This window comes from Colias croceus, chromosome 2 (assembly GCF_905220415.1).
Source record: "Colias croceus chromosome 2, ilColCroc2.1".
In the NCBI taxonomy this organism is placed as follows: Eukaryota; Metazoa; Arthropoda; class Insecta; order Lepidoptera; family Pieridae; genus Colias; species Colias croceus.
The window spans coordinates 5,396,200-5,417,073 of NC_059538.1; the positions used below are offsets into that span (position 1 = coordinate 5,396,200).

Sequence of the window (20,874 nt, forward strand, 5' to 3'; positions counted from 1 at the left end):
CTGATATGGGCGTGAGGCGACACGACATTTTGACATTTGTCACTTTCAAGATTTCAAAACGGCAGTAGGTAGGTAAGTAGTGAGAATCATGTAATGGGTTACAAGTTTTTTCAAGCTTTAATATTGTTGCCTATTTCAGTCAATGATTAAAATTAAATACCTACAGATTTATTCCAAGTGTACCTACCTATGTGCTGTAAACAAAGTTTACAAATTAGTGTTAATTGTTAGAAATAACAATAAAGAAAACATGTGTGTCACGGGTATCATAAATGAAAAATCTTACCTATTGTGTAAGTTATATGGCGTGCATTGCATAGGTACCTATACATATTATTTTGCGTGCGCCGGCGACACCAGATGTTCAATGTTTAGATTTTGATTTTGATTTTGTTTAGATTATGTCACAATTCAATACTCTGACAAATATACTTAATACTTAGGTATATTGTTACATTTTGTCTTTTTTTAAACCTAGAATTTGTTAGGTGAAAATAGAGGCTCATTTCCTCGCCAAAAATGTGTAATATTGATGTTTTATATCAGGTTTTAAAGTTTATTACGAATAGCTGAAAAAATATTGAACCTATATAAAAAAAATCATTTATATAGGTACCTTGTAAAGCTGTATTTTATTCTACCCGGTTTCTGAAATAAGCGGCTTGTTCAAATCGTAGTGCTTGTACCATTAACGCCATCTAGTGTGGAGTAGTCGCTTCAATCGATCGAAATAAAACATTCGATATGATAACTATCAAAACACTTACCATGTCTGATTCATTACAAATTTTAGCTGTTGCATAGAGGTAAATAAGAACTATTATGATTATAACAAATGTCTAGTTTCTATAGGTACACCTACAGTATAAAATTATTATAGTTAGGTAGTAGGTAGGTACTTTATTAGTATTCTGTTCCACATTAATATCAAAATGTTCCGAGTTGGTATAAATATATTAAAGTCTATGCTATAAACACAAAAGACTATATAAAGAGTAAAACTGTATAAATGGAAAGCTCACTTGAATAAGTAGGTAATATTTCACCTTACAATTGCTTCCTTGCGTATGTTTTATTATAAAATCGTGACCACACCGGCGACGACGAAGGGCGACACATCTAGTTGGTATTATTTTAATTTCTTTAGTAACAAAGCAGGAATATTAACGGTAATATTACGATAATACCTTCACGTTAGCATTTGAAGTATACGGTATACAATATTGTGAATATTACTCCTATGATACTGATCAATTATCGAGGAATAATTAACATTTATTTTAAATATCTACCTATAATTTAGGATACGGGAAGCATTATATCCTATTGGAATAACTGATTTATTTAACTACGTAATTAATTGATAGGCGTGTTCAAAATGCGCGCATCACAAATAGTTCTATACTTTTGCTAACAAAACATTATTTTACAATTTGCACATACGACAAGGTATCATATTACCTTTCAACTACCGGCGATTTATATTATTTACAACTGGGCATAGTATTTCATATTATGATAGTAATTTTATATAGAACTAGCTTTCCGCCTGCGGCTTCGCCCGCGTTTTCAAAGAAAAACCCGCATAGTTCCCGTTCCCGTGGGATTTCCGGGATAAAACCTAGCCTATATTACTCGTGGATAACATTATCATACTCGTGGATAACATTATATTTTAAAAATTCTTTCACCATTCGAAAGCTACATAGCTTTCGAATGGTGAAAGAATTTTTAAAATCGGATCAGTAGTTTATGAGCCTATTCATTACAATCAAACAAACAAACAAACAAAGTTTTCCTCTTTATAATATTAGTGTAGATACCTCTATAAATCACACGTAGAAAGTTGTGGTACACAAACAACGTTTATTTATACTCTCTGAAATACATTTAATGTAAGTTAAAGCTAAATATGCATGAAAGTGAGAGCTATTTGAGTTGCTCAAGGTAGGTCTATGTCATTTATTTATTTAATCTTGTTTATTTCTAGTATCAGGCTCAATTAAAGACAGGGTTTAAGCGAAGTATGGAAATCAATGAAATGATATTTATTTTAAAATTTAAACTTATTTATAATTTAAATACAAAAGTTGCTTTGTGAATACTTATAAGCGATAAGAAACATTTACATAATTTTCTATCGATATAATCAGAAACAAAACTTACTTCCATATATAATACTAGCTGTCCGCCCCGGCTTCGCCCGTGGTAAAAATAGATGTTGGCCGATTCTCAGACTTACCCGATATGCACAGAAAATTTCATGAGAATCGGTCCAGCCGTTTTGGAGGAGTATGGTAACTAACATTGTGACACGGGAATTTTATATATAAGATGACACCTAGTAGGCGAACATGTTATCAAGAAAAAAACCTGTAAGATTCAAAGTCGTAATCGAATGCAAAAGACCACGAAGGGTAAAATACTAACCCTGACCTTTCAGTATACTGTAAGAAAACATCTGTTAAACATAACTAATGTTAACATTTATTAACAGGCAAGTCTCCGTGCTGCAGACGTCGATACCGCTGCCAGCATCAGCGGCCGCGGTCCGACGGGCGCCGCCGGACAAACGACCGCTACCAGCCACTCCTATACATGGTAAATAAAAATGATTCTTATTTATCTTTTAAACAATGTTTGATTTCCCTCATAATTCATAACATTTCGACTTGAATGTTCAGGGTTTATAATACAGCAGTCTCCGAAAAGAAGTGCTAAACCGAATTTTGGTTTGGCACAATTAGATTAGCCTGGTAACTGGTACTTGTTCCTATAGTAAATTGTTGAGGAAAATTGATGTAAAACGCTCTTGGCTTTCCCAAAATGGTTTCAGGACCTTCATAAATTTCGAAAACATAATATAATTTTTCTTTTCGAAAACGTTGTTGTCTGTAGTTGTTTGTTTTGTAGGGTAATACCATATTATAAAGAGCACTTATGTCTTATACTATGGTAATACGTAAGTATTGATTAGATGAGATATAATAAGAATAAGCTAGGTGCGTTTAAAAATATACTAGTGTTGTGGATTTACTAGACACGTAATTGCATAGTCATTTGTATGTCTATAATTTAAAATCTTATTATTTTGTATGCAAATATATTTATATTATTACAAACCTTGATGTGGTTTAAGTTTTATACAATAACAAAAATATCTAACTGTTTTTAAATATACATTTTCATTTTAAAGTGAACAACGATTGCTACGTTATATACCTAGCTACACTTTGTCGTCTTATAGTCTTGTTGGTCTTGAACAATATGTTATGAACAATGTAATCTTCTTCGTTAATAACCGAACGTAGGACATTAATTATATATTATGAGTAGGATTAAGTTTACCTACAATGTTTAAAAAAGTTAAAACAATACATTCAAATCTTACCATTATATTATACCTTCTCCCATTTTACTGCGTATAAATAAAACGGTGTATTTTTGTAAAAAAGTGGTTAATTAATTTTGCGACGTTTTGTTTTAATTAATATGAGTCTTCCTACTCCTGGCTCTTAAAACTGAACTTTTGAGAAAGTAAAAGACAAAGAAAACGTTCACTGACCTTACTATGTAACTTCGTTACTCGTAGACCATTTGTAGACATCCATTATCAGAATGGATACGTGTAATTCAATTTAGCAATTAGTTAATGGCATCTCGTAAAAGAACGGACTGTTTCACTCCACAATAAAAAAAATGTAAAGATTTTTTCAAGTATTTGTCCAGTCTACTAAGTGGGAATTAATTTAACAACAGACTCGCTATAACATCCGCTGGTCATTGTTATAGCCGTAATGAAAACACTAAGCCAGTTATTATGAATCCCGCGCATGGGAAGCGATAATCTAAGGATTTATTAGGTCCCACTGTTATCGTGTATCGTCTTGGTAGACAGATGCATCGTCAGTTGATGTGCACTGTCCAAAGCGAACACTCATTCCTTACTTATAATAATCATAATTAGTCAGTCTGTTGAATTCTTAAGCTCTGTGTGCTGTGCGTGATAACTTTCTTGGTTTCGAGGTTTGTATCAGTGCTAGAATATAATATAATTCCTTTTCGTAACAGTTAAGTAATTGTAAGCCGTGGTTTATATTTAGATAAAACCATATAGTAAAAGACACGTTTATATTTAAACTCTTATCAGTTTAGTATGCGTAAATAGTCTTATTTTTGTGATAGTATGTTTTTTTTTAATTAAAAATAACAAAAGACGTTCAGGGTTTTTTAGTTTTAAATATTTGGATTTATTTGGTAAATTTTGGTGATTATAAATTTCGTTTTAGATTTTATTTTAAAGTAACGTACTATTTTGCGATGTAGCGACAGTATATTTTTTTGACAATTTTTTTTTTGTATTTAACGTTGGATACGTATTTAAATTTTGTCATTTGCAACTATTTAAAATGCTTGAACTGTTTAGGCTTTAACGTTGTAACGGATGTAACGTTATAACGTGATATTTTTCAAACGATTAGCCGTAAGCCATTGCGGTTAAATGATGGATGGGTGCAAATAAAGCGGATGGTACTAGTGTAGACTGTAGGTACCAACTGTTGATTGAGAACTGAGACCGTTGATTCGTTCTGATGACGCACTCGACTTCCTTTTGAAACTGCTGCCCTAAATTATTGGAATTCGTCTACGCTATATCATTGCACAAAAATTTCATTTTATGCAGTGACCTTGTCAAACATCTTTGAGAATGTATAGTTATTTAAATAAGGAACGAATAAGGCATGTCTGTCGTTTGCGTAAGCATTTCTTAAATTGGTATACAATATGGAATTATTAAACAATAGAATTTATGATAGACGTTGGTATACATTCAAGCACTTTATAGGACGTCCTGATATCGCCCGAGTTGAACAATAATCTTTTCTTTAACTATAATTATTTATATCACATGTCGGTTGTCCATCTGGATTCTGGATCAATGTAAAATTTTAAATTGTAAAATTTAACGATTCTTTTAAAAATATTTAATTATTCAGAACATTGTATACACAACATAATATCAAATTCTTTACAAAAAATAAAAGACAAAAAGTACTTTTCAAATTGTCTAACTTTTAAAAAATGCCTCGTGTTCATAAATATAAATTGGATAGTGTGTGCTTTTAAGCATGACGTCAGAATATTATTATTTTGTTTAACTATATGCAATCAATACAAGGGACCAAGTTTATAGAACTATACACGATCAGCTGGCGTCCCCTAAATGAAAAAGTTTTTAAAGGGTCGCTAGGGGTCTCGGAGACCAAATTAAATTTGGCTTCGATAACAAACATACGATTATTGGTGGAAAACATTATGTTTTTCTAACCTGGCAATCAGTTCAAGTCGTTCACTGATACGGAAATGTTGTGTTATTAATTTTTCTATATACCCTTTTCAATATAAATGTAGCAGTATAAATTTACGGTGAAAATTAATTCGGTATTAAATGTCCGTCACTGACTAACATTATTAAATCACAGGTGGGAAAAGTGGTTTGTCCGCAAGTTCAAGCCGTTCAACGAGCCCGCTGGGACATGGCGCAGTTAGCTTTATACCTCGCGCACCAGCTTCAGCATCTGGGTGAGGATTATTGTTTTAAGTTTACTTGTAATAGTTTCAAATCCTCAATATTTTTTATTAATTATTTAAAAATTATAAATATTTGTAAATATTTTATAGTTATTTGCTATGAAACTAAATTTCTCTAAAGATACATAGGTACTTATATTTATTCTCTTTACAGGTCAAGGCCGAATTCCTCTCTTTTAACACCCGGCAGTAAGATTCCATCATCTTTGCCCACCCAAACGCAACAACATTCCTCAAATGTATCGAATCATAATGGGACACCAACTAAGCAGTCGATGTTAGATAAATTAAAATTATTTAATAAGGATAAAGTTAGCGCAGAAAAACAAAATAGTAAAAGTTCCGCCGTTTCAAAACGCACGAGCTCGTCCAGTGGGTTTTCTTCTGCAAAAAGTGAAAGATCCGATTCTAGTCTAAGTCTAAATGAATCTTCACATATTCCAAATTCACATATAAAATCTAACTTAGTAGGGCCTAAAAATGTGAGGCATCAAAATGATACATTAAATAAAGATAAGAGCGGAAAGAGTGTGAAATCCAAACTTGTAGGATCGAAACCAGTAAAAGAGACATCAATGAATTTAAGCAAAGTAAACCCTAAATCGAACAATAATGAAAAGTCAAGAAACAGTCCTAAGCTACCCGCTAGAGATAAGGAATCCAAGTTAGCTGCGCCGAAATCTGTTAGTAATACGAAATTAAACTTAATTGAAGATAATTCCAGAATATCAAAGCCAAAATTAGAATCAAAGATGGTGAAATTATCAGGCAGCCAAGCTAAATTAAGTGATACGCGGGCAGACAATACTTCCAACAATCCTGCTCAATCCCCTTCTCCAACGGGAGGGCAAAATGTTCCTTTACAAAATCACACTGGTATTCCAAAACCAACAGCCGCTGTAAAAGGAACTTCGAAGGTATCTAAAGATGACAGACATATATTACAAAAGAATACAAGCAGTCAGTTGAGTCCAATACAAAGTAACTCAAGTTTAAATTCCACGAATAATGTTGGCACTTTACCATTTACTAGAGAACAGTCTAATTTAAACAAAGAAGCATCTCAAAAGCAAACATTAGCTGTATCACCAATGCCAGTGGTAAATTCTACAAATCAAAATCCATCTTCACAGATGTCAGAAAGTTCACATTCCAATTCTACACATAGTACAACAGGTCAACAGTCTAATTCAAGCGACGGGAGCGTAATATACAGACCATCAAGTGAATCGGGATCAGAAGTATCAAAAAGTAATGCATCATCTAATAGGAAAATGGACATGAATGCGACATATATAAATAATGTCATAAATGAAGCTGAAATATCTGAAAAAGAAGCAGCTCAAAAAAGAATTCTAAGTAGCCCAGGTGTAAAACAAATGTTTGACCACAACAAAACACTAACAGAGGCTGATAGAAATGACAGTCGTTCCAGTACTCCATCTCATTGTAGAGATAATTCATTAGGTGAAGATGAAAATCCATTAATGAACGTAATGCCAATGAGACCTTTACTTCGAGGATACAATAGTCATTTAACGTTACCCATGAGAACTTCGGGTTTAGCACAAAAAAATATTACTGGCTATCCTCATCATGCGAATACTGTGAAAGCGAATTTTGGTAGAGAAAACGTAGGGTTACGCGATCGCCTTAATTTCAGCCCTGGATTTTCTAATCCTGATTATTGCGATTTAGAAATAGCTTCTGGATACATGTCTGATGGCGACTGCTTGCGAAGAATTAATGTAAATGAAATGGATTGTGGTCGGAGCAATGATATAATGGACGGCTACATGTCAGAAGGTGGCGCGTCCCTGTACGGACGACGCATCAACTACCAGCAGCCCTCGCAACTTCAACAATTAGATGAAAGGTTAGTGATATGTTGTATGATGTGATAAATCCTGATTTATTACTATACGTCATTATGAGAATATTTTAATTTATTTTAATTTTTATTAATCGCCAATCATATCGTAAAAATGTTGTTTAATTAATGTCCAAAATACATTATGTTCGTCTGGAGATACATTATTACATACAATATAAATATTATATAGGTACATTGACACAATACAATGCTCCACAAGTGGTTGTCACAAGTAGGTATTATGTTACCACTCTTCGCCATCAAACCACATTATTTTCTGCTTTTTTCACATTAAACTTAACTTGTTATTATATCAAATAATGTATTTATATGGTTGTTTTTTATATTATCTACCTACATTATGTTAAATATAGAATAAAATAAGTAATCTAAATTGGATTAGACCGACAGGATTAGGGCTGTGCGTTTTTAAATAGTTAGAGCTATTATACAAACAAAGCATTTATAATTTGAACACCCGTACGATCTGCCATCTCCCAGCGAAGACTCACATAGCGCACTCACACTGTCGCATCGCACGGGGAGGGCGGGGTGGTCAAAATCGATACTCCTACGTCTCACGCCGTCCCTTCCCCGCGCATAACTATATACCACACCTCGACCCTAACCACCCACAATACCGATATTCAGCTATAGTACTTATTGAAATAAAAACGCTTAATAAATTTAGGGTTTTGATACATATTTCTTCACCATCGCAAATTGAGCTTTTCGCGAGCTTAATTTTGCATCAAACTTGTAAAAAGAAAATAAATCATTAATTATAAGCACTTTTTCTTTCAATATTCAATATTCATTGAATCAATCACAGTAATATGATTACGTAAATAGTTTAAGAGGCTTTGAGCTTAATATAATGTATCGGTTGCTGCCGCCGGTTCCGATGGTGCCGGCAACGGCAGGCAGGGCGGGCGGCATTCGGCGCCGCGCACTACGGGCGTGCGGGCGCGCCGACCCTCTGCCCGCTGCTAAATACACACGTGAAAAACTTTCTCGATTTCTGATAATGTAAATCTGGAACTGTAATCGATCGGGCCTCCGTCAGACGCACGCTCGCTCGAGCACGCCGGTCCCAGCTGCCGGCGCCGATCTTGGACCGCGCTTAACAAAGACTCAATGTGAAACGATCGCGCCCGTCGCGAATCCTGTGAACTGCGATAAAACGTCGACTTACTCGCTCGTGTTAGTTATTAAGTGTTTCCTAGTCATTAGTGGTGGACCATATGCGTTGTGCCTTCTGTCGCATGTATTATAGGCGGGAATTTCGGACGTAGTTCGTTTGCTATATCGTATAATAATACTGTTCGATAATAATTTTGTGAACGTTCTTATCAGTGTTGCCTTGCTATGTGTCTTTGCTTTTAGCGGTAGAATATAATATACGGTGCTTTGTAGATATTTTGTACTGGTGTAAAACTCATATACAACATAGATTTTCGAGAGTGCTTAAACACAATGTGGGTAAGGATTGTCTTTATATTATTTTATTATTATATGTGTAAGTATATACTAAGTGTTAACTGTTTATAAAAAATAAAAATATATGAATTATTATTTATGTGCTTCATATTTTTGCTATTCTCGGAGCAATGACCTTGTTAACATGTGGATAATTACTACACAGTAAATATGCTTATGCCATCTGGTCACCAGGCTCAATAAAGTGAAAACGAATAATTCAGCTGAATTAAAACTAATAAACACAGGCATTTACCATGAGAATTATTTAGATAAAAATAACACGATCGATCAATATATTAATATTGATCGATCTTAATACATCTACAATAACAAAATGATCATGTATCTCTTTATATAAATTATCTAATTATCTAATGTATCTAGTAATTATAAAATAATTTAAATATTCTTAGTAACTATGTGTTTAACTAAATGTTATACTTGGGCCTCTTGTAATAATACTACGTAGTGTTTGCAATTGAGGGGAATTTTAAATTCACCATAGTAATGGTTGTGGTCCCCTATATACTTTATTGATTATAGGGCTTCATTGACATACAGAGCTTGGAATATGGTTATGAATACAAATTTAATTGTTAAAGAAACATCAGTGCTTATCTTTCATAATAACCTTGCCATTGATATTCGTAAAGTTTTATAAATAAATTAAATAAAAATGTAAATAGTACTTGAAATATTATCTTATTATTTAAAGTAATAAAGTATTTTGTATGAGTACTTGAACCACATTAAGAATGTTTGCGTGTAAGTCCAGTAGGTACTTGAAAATTATTTATATGCAACAGAACGAAAGTATAATCAATCTAATTTTATAATACTGTACGTAGTTTGTAAAGACAGACAATCAACTTCAACTTGACTTGTAATCGATACCAGTTTACCTAAGCCCTATTCCTTACAATCGACGGAAGCATTACCGTCTTAAACCTGAGTTAATGAGTAAGGCATAAATACCTTTCACTGTTTAATAGACGACTATTGAGTCGGAATCTAAAGCGAGGGTGTCTAGTTTTGGAAGAGATATCGTTAATTTGTGGAAAATAATTAAATGTTAAATCAAATGATATCAAGATATATATATTTATACTTATAATAAAATTCGGATAATTTAATCATAGAATCGATTATTGATGTAGATATTTTAACTGCGTGTGCGCATTAATTAGATGAATATGTATAAATTAATTCGACAAGTAGGATGTCATTAACATTCTGAAGCTGTAAGTAATAGAAGGTATTTTTTTATTAAGATAAACAAGATATGTATCAAAGTATAATACGATGGTGGTTTCTAGGGGTATGATTTTCGTCGCATCCACTTAGTAATATTTGAAACTAGCTTCCGCCCGCGACTCCGTCCGCGCGGATGTCGGTCTTCGCGTGGATGGTTTATTTATCCATTTTGAGTACCTCTGACAATAACATCTTATAAATATCTATTGGACCCAATTCCCAAATACGGCTAGGCCTATAATAATACGCAACGTGTGTTCGCGGTTCTACGGAACAACGTCTATGGATAAAACTGAAAAATTAAGATTATTTTTTTTCTACGTATTTTTTCAGGATAAAAAGTATCCTATTTTACGCCCAGGATAATAAGGTATAATTATACCAAGTTTCATCGAAATCGAACCGCTAGTTTTCACGTGATGCCTTCACATACAGACAGACAGACAGACAGACAGACAGACAGACAGACAGACAAAAATTTTTTTAATCACATATTTGGGTTTGTTATCGATCCAGTAACACCCCCTGCTATTTATTTTTTCAATATTTTCAATGTACAGAATTGACCCTTCTACAGATTTATTATATGTATAGATGTAAGTTACTACTCATAAATCATAGAGCCAAGTCACAGTTAATGGAATTCATCGAGAGAAAAAGTGCTCTCGATTTAAGATAAGCATTTTATGAAGCTGATACAATACTTAATTAATGCAAATATAAACAGTAGGATGCTATTATAATAAGTTAAAATTAAATTGAGTTTTAATAAGTTTATAAAATTCTCGAACGCTTAAAGTAAATAAATAATTTATTTTATAAAAGATGTGCACTTTTGGGCTTTAATAATATAATAAGTCAGTGGTCGCTCAACGATGTCGAGTAGTCTAGTCGAGTCTAGACGGATCGAAATCAGAAAGTTGTGTAAGGATTAATTAGGTATTATTTACATAGTGGTGCTATGGAAATATAGCAGAAGGGATATTTGTGACGACTCTATGTTAAAAAATGTATTCAAAATTTAGGAGTATTTAACTAATTCTCTCATTATTTTATTATTTTTAATTATTTCATTATTTTATCATTTAATCGTCTGCAACTTTAAATTTATTCCCGTATTTTATATGTATTTCAAAATATACATAATACATGTTAGATTTCAAAACGTTGGGTACGTTTTTCTAATTAAAATCAACGCGCTCAGGAATTTACGATTCAATACATAAAGGAATAAAGTTAATGAATAATGAGGAAAGCTGTATTCAGATGCATTCAGGATCCGTCATCATTAGCGTAGGGCTTGAGGCGTTGGGTTTTCATTAAAACACCAATGTTTCAAATGACAAAATACCCCAGAAGAATAGAGCAGGGTGCGCAAATTGACGCACCTTGTGTACTATCTTCGTAGTTATTTCTAATACCACATCCGTTTCATCCTATTCAATCTGAATGTAATATAGAGCATTCGTGTATTTTTTATTCACTATTTTTGTTTGTCTCATAAAATATTTTACATAATTAAAACATTTTTTTTTCAAAGCAATGATGTGAAAATTCCCCCAGGCATTACCGTAACATTTATGTTCCTTACGAATATGACATGGACGTTCTTTTATGGTGAAAAAGTAGATAAACACACGTGACATAGTTTTCTTTCATTTTGATATAATGCGAGCATTTTTGCTTGGTGAAACGTAGCGAGTAACTCGTACACAGGTCACATAGGGGGAAAATGAAACAACTTTGTATGTGAGATGCGACTGGGTTTAAATTATAAGCCTTATCCGTATGTACATGCTTATAAACTCATACAATGATATTGTGTATGGTATCTTTACGGTATATTAAGTAAAACCATCTATGGATAATGTATATGCATTTTTGTTTTACATTGTTGATGAAAAGGTAATTTCGAAGACAGTCTTACTTTATATTACTGTTAATAGTTTTATAAATGTTTGTTGATTATTTCAAAATGCGTTACACAAAGTTGTGAACTATAAATGAGTTCTTTATGTGGTTCTTTAATTATTGATTTATGACGTAATATTTTATCGGCAAAGTACAATGACCTCTTTTCAGTGTTTAAAGATATAAAGGCTTCTTTGATCTTCAATGAACATCATAACAAGTGATTAATGAGTATACTGAATAACTCTTCCTATATTTACATTTTCTTTAAGGGAAGACTATAAAAAGTTCATTATATATGTCAAAGTACAGTTAGGCTCTGTTTCTAAAAATAGTTGTTTTATGATGAAAAAATTCTATACTTACGGTGAATTGTTTTGTGTCGCATAACGACAAAAATAAAAAATGTCTCTATCATCAGATACTTAAAGTAGGTCACAACATGTTGCGCTTCCAGAGTCTACCCCTCATATAAATAGTCTTTGTTCCATCGCCCCGGGCTCTAAAGCCTGAACGGTCCTCTTTTATCTCGGCAACATAACATGCTCTTATACGACATCGTACGTACTTTGATAATAGTCAATAAAGTGCACGCAATTTCTGCCAGTCTCCAGATGGTTCTCTATACACTTTTCTTAATCATTCTACAGTATACTCGATTATATTGTATGTATGTATGTTCACAGCACTCGAAAACTCACGTAAACTAATTATAAGAAACCAAAACTATTTCTTAGTCGGAAATTATAAAAATCTTTGTAAAAACCGACAGATGTCACGACTATTTGTAGGTAACTTCTGCTTATACTTGCTTTAACCAAATACATGCATTAGTCATCAATATAGCCCTTGTTTCCTAAAATCGCTATTTAGGGTGCACGCAGTCAAGATTAAAGATAAGAAGTGTCAATGTTTATATTAAATTAGAGCAAACTTGTACTAAATACGATTAACATTGATTACTGGATGGTATATGTGCGTTATTTCCCGAGAACGTTTTCTGAACTATACATATTCACGACTAAATTGGCACTCTCTGATATCCCGAGCAGTGATCGAGCATCACACAATATGAATAAAAGTGAACGCAGTTGTTTGTGTGCACTCTGACTCATCTACTGGGGTTCGCCTCCCCCGTTGTTCTTTTGTTAATCGTTTGTAGCTATACTTCTAACTATAAAGTGCACAAAATATTGGAAAATATTACTTGAATGGAGGAAGTCTTACAATGATTTTTTTCTTCTTACTAATAATACACATTATATTAATCTAAATGAAAAATATGTTATTATTTGAATCATTGAATAACAGAGTTGGTGTTTTTAGACGTGGTGGAGCTCGTAATAGAAATATGGAAGGAGGTAGCGGAGTAGTATATCGTGTGGTCGGAAGAACGCGAAGTAAAGCCGATTGTGGACAGCAGACTGAAAGGCAGCCGCCTCCGCCGAGGCAGGATACAACTTGGAAGAAGTATACGGACTCACCGGGAGTTGGAGCACCACCCTTGGTAATATTAACATATTATTTCGTAGACAAAAATGCACTAGGAAAATATTAATCGCAAACATAATGCATATAGAATACAAAATATTAATTACTAGGTACGCAATACGAATTTCTTTGAGTGGGGTTAAGTTTGCCCGGTAAACAAAGTAGGAAGAATAGTGGGACTAATAAATAAACTGCATATGAATTTTATTGATAAATTGTATACCATATCTCGCTTTGCAAAACAAAGATCTTTCCCAAACCTCGCATACTTATTTCGAACTTTGTTCAACTTAACAACCTATAATTTCTTATTTATTCGAGTCAGTAAGAGCCTTACAATAGTTCCAATTTGTTTCCAGAACCAGCCGCCCGCGCCGCCAAGTCCCTCCCACAGCCGCAAGAGCGAGCGGCGCGCGGGCCACCACTCGCCGCAGCACAAGCGCGAGAAGCTGACGGCCGCCCAGCAACTTGGCATCGCGCCACACCCTCAGGTGACCTAACCTTATTGTACCGACTTTCAAGTACTCCGCGGTCCACTGTGCCAAAAAAGGTTCTGTTCGCAGCTAGTTCTCGTCCTAACAACTCTTGGCATTCTGCCATTCAAAGTGCTTTGTTATAATTATTTTGTGTAAATCAAGTTTTGCTTTCAGTACCCTGCTGCCAATGCGCCTAACCAACATGGACCAAGGGGTGGTGGTGCACAGGTAAACTTTTTCAATATCGTTTACTGCTTATGACGCATGACGTATAATTTATTATCGTTTGATTATCCTTTGAGGATACCCCTTTCTGAAGAAATTTTGTATTGAGTGAGATTTATAACTTAATTAAATTGTGATCTTTTCTTTAAAAAATATATTTTCTAATGATACATGAAATTTTTATTGCCAAATCGAGTATCTCTAAAAAATCCATACGCTAGATAGTTTACAATTAATTTATATAACTTTACCTAATAATATTTCAGCTTCAATCCCCAAGCGGAGGGTCTCGTCCATCCAGTGTATCAAGCGGCAACGGGAGCAGTTCGTCTGGCAAAGCTAAAGCCCCGCAGAACTTCGGATATGTTAAAAGGCAGAATGGAGCTCAGCAACCACCGCCTTTACCAGCCAATGGACCACCTCAACATCCACATGGTATGCTATTTTGTACTTTTCTTTCCATTAATTATTAGCAGTTTATATGTGGAAGAACTTCGAATAGGTAATTAAAAGGTAGAACGGCGCTCAGCAGCCACCGTATCCGGCCATTGAACCGCACAACACATGGTATGGTCTTTTGATTCATTACTTTAGTTTATTTGTATTTTGGGATACGATTGTTAGTTAAATGGAACAAATGAGACGACCTTCCTAAATGACCTGTTTACGTTTGAAGCTCGATATTGATATATTCGTTATCTGAGACATTTTAAGTTCAAAACACCTTGTACCGATACGTTTAGTTGAAGTTTTTAGTGTTTAATTTCTTGTTTTATTTTCTTTGTATTTATTTTCATTACTGAATTCTTAATTTTATGTTACAGGTGGAAGAACTGCTCAAGTGTCGGCCGTACCACGGACCAAAGTTAAGGTTTCTGGAGGAACACAAACTTGCACACAAGATTTGCAAATACATAGTAAGTATCCGATAACATAGTAGAGAATAAAAGATAAGAGATAAACATAAAATCTCGACATACTATCGAGATAAATAGAGAAATATTTTATCGTTTATATTTTCAATTGTTTTGATTAGGTACTTACAAGGTACCATATTACAACATTTAAGCAACTCATGTAAAGAGAGCGGAACGTGTCCGATTAAAAATACTTCACCTACAACTTTTTAATATAAGCACAGAATACATAATAGTAGTAAGTGTGAATGTAAACGGCGAAGGAAAACATCATCGTCATCATCAGGCGCATTGAGAGTAAAATTTTAAGGTCGCGTCATGGCAATACCGACACGCTCCATAACGTATGGCGACAATTTTGGTATCTTTGAATCTTGCCAAAGAAGTTTAACTTCTGACACTTGTGCTCGGCACACACGCTCTTTTTTAATATGTAAGTGTTTGCACAGAAAACGGCATAGGCCCCAAGTCGTACTCGCTGCAAGGCAGCACGGCGGCGCAGCTGTCCGCGTCCGTGCGCGAGCGGCTGCTCGGCTCGCAGTCACTGCCTAAACCGGGGACACATGAGTTCGCCGCGCTATTCCATCATCATAGGTAAGTATTTTAGTAAAAAAATCGTTTATTTGCTTCTTAACACAATAATAGATTAAAATTTGCACAGAATACGGCATGGGCAGCAAGTCGTGACCCATCATCATAGGTATTACTATCTTTATGGATAGGTGTGCGTGCTGGAACGAAGTACGTGTATAATCTGTGTGATAAGATTTTTTGTTCATATGTTATAAAATATTTTTTTTTTAATATTTTGTTCGTCTCCACAACTGTTAAATGATTAATATTACTTTTATTCAGTTAAATAATTTGGAATACTCTGTTTTTGTCTGACGGACAAATGATTTATTTTTACCAAATATTTTTTCACTTAAGCCAGACCTATAAATATATTTAACTTCAGAGATCACAGTTTCTCGCCTATTTTACGTTAAAAATAAATCTCATTCGAAGGATAAACAAGTTACTTTATTTTTAAATAAAATAACGGCTACGAGTTGAAGAAGTTATGAAATTAAGATGATTTACAATTTTATTAAGCTATCCCCTATAAATAAATAAAAAATGCATTTCAAACAAATACTATTTAAGTGTTATCCGTTTTCTTCTCAGACCGTATGGAACAATTGTGTTGACGTTTTAAATTAATCTGTGATCCCAACATTAGTCATTAATTACGTTGGTATTTAGCTAGTATAGTGAGAAATGATATAATACTATTGTTCTGAACTTGACCAATGGGACATGTGAACAAAACTTCTTTAGTTAATCATGTGTTGTGTTTTGTGCTGTACTAATTGTTGTCTCGAGTTGAGCGTTACGAAGTTTTAAAATATTTTTCAACAAAGCGATGTGGCGGTTTACTGCAAGGTATAAAATATTTTAACCAAAGGTTAACAAAAATACTTATTTTTGGTTCTGAAAGCATCTTGGATTCGTAAATGTAAATTTTAGCTTAACGGTTATGTGCATCGATAGAAATATTAACACTTCTTATCACTTCGATTTATTTACACGATATTTAGAGATAACCAAAGCATGGGAAACTGAATTCAATCTTGGTTTGAATTTTGTGGCGTGTTCACCTTTTGAGTGTTGTTGTTAATTTTAGAATAACCCCTCGAGGTGGAATGAAGATCAGCGATGGAAGTCTGTCCGATACTCAGACATATTCCGAAGTGAAGTCAGATTATGGAATACCTTACGCGCCGTGGCTGAGACACAGGTAAGGGAATGCTTTAAACGTTAGTGGTTTGTGCTAATGACCTAACTGTTTCCAATCCATTGTACAATGTATAAATATATTAGCATTTCCAATCATGCCTTACCATGTTCGCTGTGTGCATTGTTCCCCCAGTCGGTCCCACTGGCCGGGCACGCCCCCCCCCCCCACGCTTGCTCTCCCCTCCCGAGGCCGGTCCCAAGGACGCAGTACGTGGCCCGCATGAGCCCTTATCTCTTTTCCACATTTCCAGCAACACTTACTCGGCGAGCGGGCGCCTCTCGGAGGGAGAGTCGATGGAGTCTCTGACGTCACTGCACTCGGCGCAGACCCACAACCACACATCATCACCTAACTCACACCACCGCAGCTCACTCACACACAATAAGCTCATCATGCATCGCGACGCTCAGACGTCCCGCCTTAACAGAAGCAACAGCATTAGGTAGGTCCTTCAAGAACTTAATACGTTTTGTCTTTTCAGGTCTGTGTAGTTCATACCCGTCACAAATTAAGTTCCAATCTATTACTTCCTTTCGCTTTGGCTCGTGTCCCCATTTTTCATTCATTAAATCATAATACCTATTGTGTATGTCCAACTTTTATTGTAATGTTTTTATAATATACTCTTATAGTATAGATAGTTTTATAACAATTATTTGGTTAACTTTTAGCTACCTCAGAGATAGGACATTCCCAAGGTATGCCACGAAGGTTTGAAGTATATTCATGTTTGGCTTCGAGGTGGCACGCTTTCACGACTACCATACTTATGCATGGGAGCGTATGGCACGGCTTGTAATTATTATTTAAACATGTCGCTAATTTGATTTTAATTTGCAATTATTGTTATCGAATATTTAATGTTACATAATTTTCGAAATAATTGTTATGTTATATGTAATGTTCATTAATTGATGTAAGTAAACAAATTACATTTTAAAAGCTATAAATATAGTTACCTACTTGTAGCGGTTATTAGTTTTTATTGATATTGCGGATATAAGATCATCGACCGAGTGGTTTTTAACGATTTCGCTTTCAACGACCTTCGCCAACGTATTAGGTTTTATTTGTACGTACACGATGATATCTTAACTTATAAATGACTAGATTATCAATATTTTTGCAAATACTTAAAATGTATTAACTAAGATAAAATGTTATAAGTTTAAAATTAGGTTTTAAAGCGACGCAAAGCTTACAAAAATTTATTTTTGGAAAATTCACGCTTTAAATTTAATATTAGGCAATAATCTTTTCAAGAATCTTAGATTATTAAAGCTGCTAATTATTTCGCTATGTAGGTTTAATAATTTAAGACTATTTAATTATAAATTTAATGTATAATTTAAGCGAGCTTTAAGTATTATTCTTAAGTTGCAAGTGAGCATAAAATCGACCAAGTTGTTGCATTCACATTACATTGATGTAATTTTATTTATCGACGATGTGTTACTTTGTACAGATGCAAAAAATGTCACTCCTCAATAATAGAATAGCGTTCTTTGCAGATCAGTACTTAGTTAACTCTAGCAACATGCATAAGGAACTCTACATCTTTATAACGTTTGAATAGATATATTTTTTACAAAATATATCTATTTGTACAAAATGATTATTATTATTTTATTAAAATACGTTGTTTAAGTCTCAATATTTTAAAAAATAGCTGGCAACAAAGTAACACATTTTCGAGTCGCTAGTTAAATGCTTTTAGCGACAGATCACAGAACACATTAGAAATCTTTTTACAGGTCTACGAAATCAGAAAAATTATACCCTTCTATGTTACAACGGTCATCTGAGAGCGACTATGAGCCATATTACTGTCTGCCTGTTCAATATGGACCAGGAGGACAAGGTTTGTCAATATTTTTATTATCTTTGTAACAAAACTTTCGCACTTGGAAGCGATTCGCACGACGAGGATACTCAATTCGTAGTTTGTTTGATACAATTTTTTTTTCACTGTCGACTGAAATAACTGTGTACCTATTTTAATAATATTAATAGTAAAAATAATTATAACACAGATCCTAAATCGTAGTGATGAAGGATGTGATAAGTGATATCAAAATGAAATTGAAAAATTACTCCCTTTTTTGATTCCTAAAGTTTCTTTGTGTTTTAGCCATTTGTGAAAGTCTTCCAGCTTCCTACATTAATGAGCATGAAACGATGATATTTCTGTAAAAATTTAATTTTCTTTAAAACATAGAGCATGAATACAAATTTCTGCCATCGTTATCGTACATGTTATTGTTGTGGTAGGTCTAAACTACGGTGTATCGGAACCGCCGTCCCCCTCCCCGCGCTCCGCGCTGAGCCCCACGCACCAGCCCGCCGCCGTCATACACACGCCCAGACACTCACACCACTATCCTAAGAAAAATGATGAAGGTGAGTTTCCGCCATTTCTGTATGTTTTTTTCAAGTGAATTTTTTTAGCTGTCTGTTTTAAATTAATGCAACATATAAATTTATCGTATTGTTGTAAGTTGGTCGCCTCATATTTGCATTCTTGCTCAATTTTACAACTTTTGGTATCCTAAAATACAAACCAAAATATTAACCATAAACAAGTGGAATATTAAAGTTGTATTGTCATTATACTCACATAGGCACATAGGCACATTCTTTCACGAAATTTGAACAAAACTTCAGTGTAAATCATGCTCTATCAGCGATAGAGCATGCTTTATAATTTCAGAAAGATGTAATAAATGCTCCAGTATACATTAAAATGTACTGAAATTATTTTGAACTACTCGTCTCTGAAAATTAGGACAAAATATAATCATGTACAAATTTCAGTACACGGTTCAACCGCATCCCTGGTATCTACTGCGTCATCGCTGGCGGCGGGTGCGGGCGCGGACGAGCGGCACGCGCATGAGGTAAATACGCCTGTACGTAACCAAACACACGTAGGTGCATTACTTTCATTATATCTATAAGTCTAAAGTTGTAAGAGATTTCTAACGAACTAGTAAGGTAATTAATTCTATGAGACATAAGAGGCCCGTACCCTTCCCAGTCCTTTATTCAAATGATCAATCTTTCTTTACCCCATACCTTTTAAAGTAAGCAATCATTCTAAGGCCTGCAAATAGCATTTTGCCTTTGAAAATGTTCATGAATACGATTACCATCAGGCGACCCACCAACTCTTGCAACCTAAAACAAACACTCATATTATATGAAATCACTTGTACTATTTTATATATTTTTATTGTGATTTTATCTTTACATCAGTGCATTGTACATACTTATTAATAAAGAATTTCATTCGTTCATTTCATTTCAAAAAACATTTCATTATCATATTTCATAATTGAAAATCATCAAAAGTCGAATTGTATCTATTTACATATTTTATAACGTTATACTAGTATAGTATTATAATATTATCTGTGGTTAAATATTACAATTCGATAAGGTCTTTTTCTTTTTCGTTTTTTAATAGTCAGAAGTGCATTAGTTACAAAATACCCCCATTAAAAAATAAAATTGATGCGTAGAAATCAAACATTTCTATGTTTGTGTTTAGAATATTTTGTTCTAAGCTTTAATTTTATTCTAGGTTCGCAAGTTACGAAGAGAATTGGCGGATGCGAAAGAAAAAGTTCACACCCTCACAACGCAGCTCACAACTAATGTAAGTATTTCTTATGTAGGTACTATATTTAATTCATTTATGTACTTTATTGTTAATAACTTTTGTATGGTTACCATTTGAATACTTTTACTCCCTTCAGCAAGTTTAAGTTCATGTGGCTTGTGGGTGTATTTAAAATAGAGGTGTATCTACATATTTTAATTCGTTATAAAAAAACAATATGTATATTGTATGTACTTATGTGATTTGCTTCC

The 20,874-nt window shown here is 33.9% G+C and overlaps 1 protein-coding gene across 6 annotated transcripts in view; it reads left to right on the top strand.

Moving 5' to 3' along the window:
- Window positions 1-20,874, top strand: part of LOC123703402 (protein sickie) — a 136,217-nt gene that overhangs the window by 83,859 nt on the left and 31,484 nt on the right. For 2 of the 6 annotated variants that reach the window (XM_045651357.1, XM_045651395.1), the window contains exons 4-18: window positions 2,498-2,601; window positions 5,484-5,583; window positions 5,747-7,468; window positions 13,439-13,619; window positions 13,963-14,094; window positions 14,254-14,307; window positions 14,571-14,739; window positions 15,129-15,221; window positions 15,671-15,815; window positions 16,888-17,001; window positions 17,252-17,443; window positions 18,756-18,862; window positions 19,273-19,401; window positions 19,816-19,910; window positions 20,585-20,659. In XM_045651357.1, coding sequence (XP_045507313.1) covers window positions 2,498-2,601; window positions 5,484-5,583; window positions 5,747-7,468; window positions 13,439-13,619; window positions 13,963-14,094; window positions 14,254-14,307; window positions 14,571-14,739; window positions 15,129-15,221; window positions 15,671-15,815; window positions 16,888-17,001; window positions 17,252-17,443; window positions 18,756-18,862; window positions 19,273-19,401; window positions 19,816-19,910; window positions 20,585-20,659 — 3,412 coding nt within the window. Of the gene's footprint in view, window positions 1-2,497; window positions 2,602-5,483; window positions 5,584-5,746; window positions 7,469-13,438; window positions 13,620-13,962; window positions 14,095-14,253; window positions 14,308-14,570; window positions 14,740-15,128; window positions 15,222-15,670; window positions 15,816-16,887; window positions 17,002-17,251; window positions 17,444-17,672; window positions 17,700-18,755; window positions 18,863-19,272; window positions 19,402-19,815; window positions 19,911-20,584; window positions 20,660-20,874 lie in introns of all 6 variants that reach the window. The other 4 variants (XM_045651366.1, XM_045651405.1, XM_045651374.1 and 1 more) reach the window with 3 other exon arrangements.